The sequence below is a fragment of the Pyxicephalus adspersus genome, chromosome 1, assembly GCF_032062135.1.
Source record: "Pyxicephalus adspersus chromosome 1, UCB_Pads_2.0, whole genome shotgun sequence".
NCBI classification, from domain to species: Eukaryota; Metazoa; Chordata; class Amphibia; order Anura; family Pyxicephalidae; genus Pyxicephalus; species Pyxicephalus adspersus.
Genome location: NC_092858.1, coordinates 131,717,166 through 131,726,658, shown reverse-complemented (window position 1 = coordinate 131,726,658; position 9,493 = coordinate 131,717,166). Strand labels below are relative to the sequence as shown.

Below are 9,493 nucleotides of genomic sequence, written 5' to 3'. Positions count from 1 at the left end.
ACACAGATAAAGCTGAATAATGTATGTCTAGCAATTCTAGTAATATTTAGTCACACCCAACTCGACTTATTCTTGTAATGTTGAAGATGATCCCCATCTGTTTTGAAACTTTTGAGGCAGCTTGGGAGCTACAAATATTCTTCAATAATAAATATTAGAAATAAAATGACCTGCATACATGAGAACCTTCACAGGCATATCAAGCATAGGTGCTATTTCTTTTCCAGACTCTATAAAAAGTCCAACCTTTTGAGTGATCGTGTTTGTTGTGGAAAATTATGTTGTCAGTATTAGGAAAAAAATAGGGAATGAACAAAGATGTATTTATTTCTTTATCTTTGGTTAAAACCTTTATTTGATTAAACAAATTATGTTTTCAGAAGGAAGTGACAATTATGTTTCACTACCATTCATTTCAATTATTCATCGTAAGGTGGTAAACCAAATAATTCAGGCTTAAAATCCTCTATTGATTTAAGCACTAGAGATGCTTTCTTTGTTAAATCTCGATTTAGATTTTCATCTGGAATCATGATCACTTGCATACCGGCTGCCACTGCTGCCTTTAGGCCAGGATTACCTTTCTGTATGGGCCACCAATGCACAATAATACTGTGAAAAACTGCACCTTGCCCTATTTTGGGAACGCAAATGCAAGGTAATGCATGTTAGTGTTTTGCTGGGCTCCAAGTGCCTGAATGCACTGGGATGCCATTAGGAATTAAGGATACAGCAATATGTGTGCATTTAACCAAGTCTAACAGTTCTACAGTTTTTTTTTGTCCTAGGCATGTCTGAAAAGTGTACTGCGCCTTGTAAAAAGTAATTATTGTGGAAGCTAATTAAAGAATATTCTGTTGAAAAATATATGCTGTTTATACAGTTTGTAGTTAGTTATTGTACAGACTGATGAAAAAGAAAAAAAAGATGTTTTTAAAAATTACAGTGAATTTCTCAGCATACTTCTTGCAACCCCCACCCTTTTCCCCCCTATAATTTAACCAAACATATCCAGAGCTGATATGTTGTAATAGAAGTACCATTATAATAAAAACAGAATGCATCCATATAGCTGGCAGCCTTTAGGCCAGGATTACCTTTCTGTATGGGCCACCAATGCACAATAATACTGTGAAAAACTGCACCTTGCCCTATTTTGGGAACGCAAATGCAAGATAATGCATGTTAGTGTTTTGCTGGGCTCCAAGTGCCTAAATGCACTGGGTTGCCATTAGGAATTAAGGATACAGCAATATGTGTGCATTTAACCAGGTCTAACAGTTCTACAGTTTTTTTGTCCTAGGCATGTCTGAAAAGTGTACTGCGCCTTGTAAAACGTAATTATTGTGGAAGCTAATTAAAGAATATTCTGTTGAAAAATGTATGCTGTTTATACAGTTTGTAGTTAGGTATTGTACAGACTGACGAAGAAAAAGAAAAAAAAGATGTTTTTAAAAATTACAGTGAATTTCTCAGCATACTTCTTGCAACTCCCACCCTTTCCCCCCCTATAATTTAACCAAACATATCCAGAGCTGATATGTTGTAATAGAAGTACCATTATAATAAAAACAGAATGCATCCATATAGCTGGCAGCCCTGGAGTAAACGGAGTTGTGTGATTTTGCTGTTGGTATTGTTGCTGTTTTGCTGTATTCTATGCATCCAATAAAGGCAAGTACTAACCTTTAATTAAGCAGGGCCTGAGTGTTTTGTATCACTCTTTACCCCTTCCTGATACTTGTAGTTCCACAAATACTTCCACCTTGTTACACTGTTTGTCACTGTTACAGTATATTTTACGATCTATGTTGTTTGTTTCCCACTACCTTGGAAAGCATAACATGGAAAACCAGTGTTGGATTTGAAAATAGAATTTATCAAAATAGAGTTGTATACTACAAACTCTCTAACCAAGACACATAACTTCTGATTATCTAATTTAATGCTGGGCTTCATAAAAGCATCCTTGAAACATTTATAAATTATATGGACTATCTAAAAAAGAATAGAGCCAATAAAGACTGGGTAATGGGGAGAGGTGGATTAACAAAGTTTCTGTGAGGAATCAATGCTCTGCATGTGTTCTCTTGTACATAATGCTTAACAAGGAGATGCAGTGCAGAACCATTCTTGCATGCTAAAGGTAACACAATGATATCATGCAGGTAATTCTTGCAAGAAATATTTTAGAGAGCATTGCACTGTGTGGTCCTTTTATGTGAGTTGCACAACAAAGCAGGCCTTGGAAACTCTGTGCTTGTAAAAAGAAGAGAGAATGAGGTTAAATAAATTGTACTTACAAACCTGCAGTTTATTCAATCATTCACAGAAGAGGGAATTAATTTCATTTAGTTCTGGAAATTTACTTAGCAAGATAAAAACTTTAAGTCAATCTACTCCTTAATTTACTTCTTTTCATTCTAATATATCTCAAGAGAATGTTTTTATTATAGTTTATAAAAGCGATGAGTGAACTTCCTAAAATCTATTCTGTAGATGATTCATCTTTTTGTCCCTGTGATCTGGCTTGTTCATCTCTAGTCTTAGCTCGTGATTCTTCTAAGAGTACTCTGAATCCAACCCCCTGGTATGTGTCAGAGTACACAAGGCTCATATTCACTATTACTTGAACATATACATAAGTTATAAGATGGTGCAATACATTTGATTCCAGTCACTCTCCTGAGTTGTGATGGTCATTGCCATTTATAACTATACAGGCAATAGTCAAATGGTCAATGTATATTACTAGTAGCAAAATAGTTAATTTCAGGTCTGCGTTCTGACATATTTTATAATCCTGTAACTATTTAGGTCAAATAAAATAAAAATAACCAGTGTCCTGGTTCATTTCTATGACTGTTATATGTTCAAGATATGATATGTTTAAGAATAAATAGATGAAGCTGAAAATGAGTGTACTACAATCAATGGCCACAGGACTGCCCATGGTTGTCTAATATTTTCTTATATTTATGTTTTCTCCTTGGTTGCCCCTTTTAGCTGGGTGCGCCATGCGGAATCTTTCAGCAACCAGCCAACTGTTTTTGGGTGGTTACTGAAGAGTTGGGTCATAATTCAGGGGCTTCCACCTGCCTAAAAGTTCTTCCCACCCAGCTTAAAAAAAATTCTGGGTTGTGTACTGTATTCCTTTAACCTTTTCTACTTTACTCATTAAACTGCTTTGAAGAGGCACCATGGGATGATACAGTGAAAAAATTGTGGTTGGACGTATACATTCACATATTTTTTATTTTCTCATTGTAAACTTGATGGACTGTCTAACTTCAGTCCTTGGGGGCCACATAGGGGTCATGATTCTGACACTTTGTAAACCATAGCTTATGAAAAATCTGCAAGGGAAATACTAAAAATGTGTCAGAAACCTCCCTGAGGTCAAGGATTAGAGTTGGACACCCTTGATCTAGCAGAACATCCAAAATGTAATGTAAAGTTTCTCCTGACCTAGTATAGTTACCTAATTTAGTTGATAAAGTCATCTATCTATCTATCTATCTATCTGTCTATCATCTATCTATCTATCTATCTATCTATCTATCTATCAATCTATCTATCTATCAAATTTTGCCAAAAATAAAATAAAAACTTGCATCATCTGAACCCTAAACCCTCAGTATAGAACAGCTTTTTAATCAAGGAAATGTAGGTATACATAAAAATATATTAGACTGAGTGGTAGTTATCCTCTTCCCTAGCATGTACCATAGATAAAAAAGAATCAGCACCCTTTTTGTCCTGACCTGATGTTTATCTAGGCAAGAAACCAGCTGGTATCAAATTGATAAACTGACTCAATGTAAAAAAGATGTTACACAGCAGCTGAAAAGCTGATAATTATAACTTCACTGGTGACGGTATGCCGTGCTATTACAAAGGGGGTTGTTCATTCTTTTGTAATAGCCATAAAGTTTGTTGAAAAAAAAATTAAAGTGTTTAAAAAACTTATATTGACAAATGATACAATATATTGACAAATGAAAAAAAAATAAAATGAGTATTATTTAAATTCTTTGTTAAACTATATATATTACCTGTGGGATTTTCAGGCATAAAATGTATGCTTTAAAGCGTACTAAAAGTAGGAAGCATTTAAAAAAGCATTTTTGTAAGTTACTTGCCATGTTTAGGCTAATACAGAAACATTTGCCATAGAAATTGAATTTATTGGGTGCTGCAGAGTCACAGGTAACATTGCAGGAACCAGATTTTAGCTGAAATTCATGTGTGGAATTCATATTTATATATGATCTTATCTTGGTTTCATGTTGCAAATCATGTTGCGTGTTAAAAGCCGCTTTAATCATAGACTTAATCAAAAATCAATTAGGATTTTTTTCTAGACATCACCTCCTATACATCTACTCCAGAATGTTACTCCATGGCTGCTGTGTGTATGACTACCTTTTATCTTCAACAGAAAGATACTATAAAAAAAAAGCTCCCAGTAATTATGATGTTACAGCTAAAAGTTCATTTATTACAAAGAAGCTATATGTGCAGAATACACCTGCATTTTTTTTTTACGATAATTGATATTCTCCCTCAGCTTGCAGTCTTCAGAACCAACCTATATCATTGTTCACAGTTCAAGTTGCAGCTGAGTCTCTAAGGATCAGTCTGCTGTTTTCCACTTATATGGCATATGTGATTTATGTTCATTTATGCAATAGCTTTCTAATCTCCATAAAACCACTGGTTATTTGCTGTCTGTGTGTTTAGGTGTGCTCATTCTTCCCTTGCTGGACGCTTCCTCTGAGGTCAGGAGATGGAAAGCTTTTGAAACCTGCTTAGTGCATTGGGGAGTTGCCTAAGCAAATATTTCTGTATTTATTTGCAGGTTCCTGTATCCATGATCTTTAGCTCTGATACTAGTTAATGACCTCTGCTAATGTCTTAACTATTCCTGTTACCCACCTGACCTGATTTTACCTGTTTCTGTAGTACAATTAAAGAGAATAACCCCACCTGTAACATGGCTACATACCTGCAAATTAAATACACATACATAAATATCTGTATAATGGTACTTTTTAGGCCAAATACACACAAATCATCTTTAAACCACAACATTAAAATTATTGTTTACTAAATGTCATTTAAAAAGCAAAATTGCTCATGGCATAATTGCATTTTGAGTAAGAAGTTCCCCCTGCTGGGGCCTATATCTGGAGCATCTATGGAAGTTTATTCAAATGCTTTGATGTATTTTACGTTTTGGAGATATTGTATGTATTTATAACAATATAATGATACTCATATTATGTATGTATGTATGTATACTCCTATATCCTAAAGAAGTGGACTAGGTTCCGCAAAACGCACAGAAAAATTGGGATTACCCTGACGGGTTACCCATTAGGAGATCAATATTGATGTATATTATGTATTATTGAATTTTATGACATGAGCAATTTTGCTTTTTTAATTACATTTAATAAACAATAATTTTAATGATGTGGTTTAAAGATGATTTGTGTTTATTTGGACTAAAAAGTCCCATATTCAGGATTAGAATGCATTTGTGATTTATTCCTGTTTCTGGACAATCCTTGTTATCAACCTGCCTTGATATTTTGTCTGTTTGAACACAACTTTGCCTGCAGATGCTCCCAAGCTAACTAGGACCATAACTAGGGAGTCATCAATGTCTATATGCCTTGCAGAGTGCTCTGTTGAACACCAGGCAGTTTCTTAGATCCTTGTTTTTGGCCCTACATTTGCCTGACGACATAGAACGCCCACTATCTCAGTAACATACTAGCTGTTCCTCTTATACTAATGTTACATATATAGTATCGGAGGCCAGGTTACTATATGGGTATAATTGGAATCTGAGCACCTCTGAAACATTTTTAAAACATTTTTAAATTGTTCCCCAAATACACATTTTGGAAGTTCTTCATTCATACATTCTGTAGCTATAACCTCAGGTTTATACAATTTTCCCTAACTTAGGTCTTTGTGGGACTTCACATTTTAGGGAGGAGTAACAATAGAACTCAGATCCTTTAATTCAAAGAATATATCTGACTCTTCAAGAATTAAGGTCCAAATCCTAAAAAAATAATCGTGTAACATTTTCCAGTCTTTTGAGCATCGACAACTCTTCCTTTGATCAAGCAATTCTACACAGAATTCTGTTATGGGGAACAGGTAGCCGATATTCAGTGATCGTTTTATAGGTTCAAACGTATACCTGCATTGATTAAAACATTTAACTCATTCGTTAAAATCACTTGCTTCAATTACCCTTTCCTCAAGATGTCATTATTCCAGAGGTTTACAAACTTTTTTCCATCAACGACCTAGACTGTTTAAACCATTTGATCAATAAAGGCATGGAAATGTAATATGATGACCATGTTACATAGCTACATAGTCAATAGGCTTGAAAAAGCCAGGTTCCTCACTTTCGCTTTGATCCAAATGAAGGTAACTGTGCAACTGTTGCCAATTTTACACGACAGGGGACAAAAACCTTTATGAATGGTATGTAATCACAATTCCCTGTTTTCTTTTTAAATAATTTCTTTGCCTTCAGCTTGCGATTATTTGAACACTTCCAGATTTTAATTCCTCTGTAACCACTTCTACAGTTGGGAACTTCTTTCTAACTTGATGGGTAATAAAATTCTTTCTTCCATGGACAGCTGATGTCTCTTGTTGTTTGTACAATCTTTCAGATAATTATGCAATCTGCCAAATCCTTATGCAGGATTTGGATATATTTCAACATGTTAATTAAGTTACATCTAAGACATGTTTTCTCCAAACTGAACATAGTTTTATGACTGTAATTGATTTTCTATTCCTTTTAAAACCCTGTATATTAGATGTGACCTACAAGTGTATAACACACACACACAAATGCAAAATTAGGTTAGCATTCAACGGTTTGTTTTTTTCAAGATTATATTTGGGACAAAGCGTAAATCACATTTTAGAAATCACTTTTGCAAAATAAATAAATAAACAAAGAGCCTTCAAACATTCATACCATGGTGTTGAAAAAAGCAGGGAGTTTCAGTGGTACTGATAATAAAATTATAAAATTGTCATACAAACTTTATTAATAAAAAAATCATAAAAACAATTGCCCTTTCAATATATATCAAGATAATACCAGGTTTCAAAAAGTATAAACAACACAAACACAATGTTTGAGAAACTTACTTTGACACAGCTTCTTAGTATAATGATTAGATAATAAAAGAAAAACTTCAGAATGTAGCAGTCAGATATTTGAATTTAACCCAACGCATTTCACAGATTAAACCCGCTTCTTCAGGGGAAAAATATCTCAGACTAATTTGCTGTTACCTCAGTCGAAGCATGTATATGTATTGAAAACCCAAGCCATCCATAGGTAGAGACTTTCAAATGGAGGAGTAGTTGTTACAGAGAGTCCCCATAAGGTGTCCTCCCAGAATATGGATGAGGATTTGCTAGGAAATGAGGATTTGCTATGAGATAAAAATGAACAAATGCAGCCAAAATACTTATGTTGTAGAAACACTTACACTGCTAAAGTTCAAGTGGATTTACACAGCAAGGGGAGCCCCAGCCACAGAAAATTAGCACTATATATCTATGAAGAATTGGGATTAGGTGTTTCATGCTTATAACTACCTTTCCGATATATGACCATGGGAAATAATCTGTCTTTACATGCATTCTGTTGAAGAAAGCAAAAAAATCATAACGATTTGAGGATCCATGAGGATTTATTCCAGGGAATGTTACCATTTTTTATACCAGCAACAAGACGTTAACCTGCTTTCACGCATTATTGTTACATGGATAGTATATCAGTGAGATGCAGAGCTGCACGGAGTGCATGACTGCTTTCACTTTTACCATCAGCAACAAGATACTTTAAAAATAGCTTAGTGTAATTATGATGTTACAGCTAACGTTTACACCTTTTATTCGAGAAAGGCTATAAAGCATGGGCTACATGTGTTCTCTTTATCTAGGATTACTGTTAATAGCTGTACATACTGCTGTTCTGTACCCCAGTGGACACTGTTTTGTGCTGCAGAGACGGTGTTGCTTTATAAATACCAGCTATTCTGCTTAGTGTTAAATATCATTCCCTAATGGCCGTAGGTTTACAATTGTTTTTATGTTTGCAGAAATTATTCATTTCACTCTTTTGACTGGCATAACATTCTAAACCTTAGGGAGAGTGTGCTGTTATACTGATCTCTGCTTGGACTTTAAAGCTTGTAAAGACACATTTATGCCTTTAATCCCTATTTTACATGTCATATTAAAAGCTACATGAAAAAATATGTTGGAAAATCTTTTATGAAAAGCTACAATGGCTTTGAACTAACATATATAACATGGGTATACTGCTTACACAGAATATTAATGACATTGTAAGCCACACCTAAGCAGTGCAAGCAAATGGTAAAAGTGGGTTGCAGGTTCCTTTCATATTATGTGTAGCAATAAAGCAACCTGCCACCATGTGTAAAACAAGCATGTTTATCTTAACACACAGAAAATTGCACCTGATTTTGATCATATACCTTAAACACAAAATCTATGAGTCCTGGGCTGCTCTTCAGTTTGGATGCATTGCCAGCTACCTTAAATGTGTATTCGGGTGCCAGCATTGCAGCATTTAACCATGTTTTTTGCACCAGTCTTATTGGACTCTTTAAAGAAACTTGTATAACTATATATATAGAAACCATCACTGCTATGCAAGGAAAGCTATTTGCCCGGATACCTCTACCTTAAATACTTTTTATACTCCTTATACTCCTTTCAGAACCAATATTCAGATTAGAGACAAGAACTCAAATCAAACAAAATCAGAACTCCTGATTTATTTTTGTTTCGGGTCAGTGTTTCAAAAAGTATTGAAATAGAAGATTACCATCATAGCAATGCAAATAAAATTTTCAGAAGTAGAGGTCAGTGCAGCTTTCCTTAAAGCTTGAATGCCTCTGGCAATTTGGACATTTCAAAAACGGGCTTCTATATCTAAGGATGTATGTGGACTTTGTTAGGCTCGGTCTAGGTAATTGTCGTTCACCTTGCCATTATGAAATGAGGTGTAAATGCATAAACATATAAATGTTTTCGAACTGAAACCAATGTGGGCATGTGTTTATGGTGCCATACCCAGGTATTAGTCTGGCACTGCACAGGCGTGGTCAGCTTTTTAATGTCTAGCACCTGAATGCTATTGCCAATTTCCATAGCTCAGTTAAGGACCCAAATAATGGTGCTACTTTCAAGAGCTCAGTTTGTTGTTACTTTTTGGAACATGTTCACTGTGAACCACAAACACAGATTTACTGCCGTAAGAACTGAACAGCTGCTTGGACAAATTTTAAGGCCGTATACTACAGGAAATGTAGGTTGCTAAAAAGAAAATGTTTCCCACCTCCAACTTATTTGACAATCAGATCCTGATTCTAATAATCTGTGAAGAGTGCAAAAACAAATCCCA

The 9,493-nt window shown here is 34.9% G+C and overlaps 1 protein-coding gene across 1 annotated transcript in view; it reads right to left on the bottom strand.

Moving 5' to 3' along the window:
- Positions 1–323: 323 nt before the first annotated feature.
- Positions 324–9,493, bottom strand: part of PUDP (pseudouridine 5'-phosphatase) — a gene marked incomplete in the record, with an annotated part of 142,964 nt that continues 133,794 nt past the window's right edge. The window contains 1 exon segment of the mRNA XM_072427419.1: positions 324–563. Within this exon segment, the coding sequence (XP_072283520.1) occupies positions 420–563 (144 nt within the window).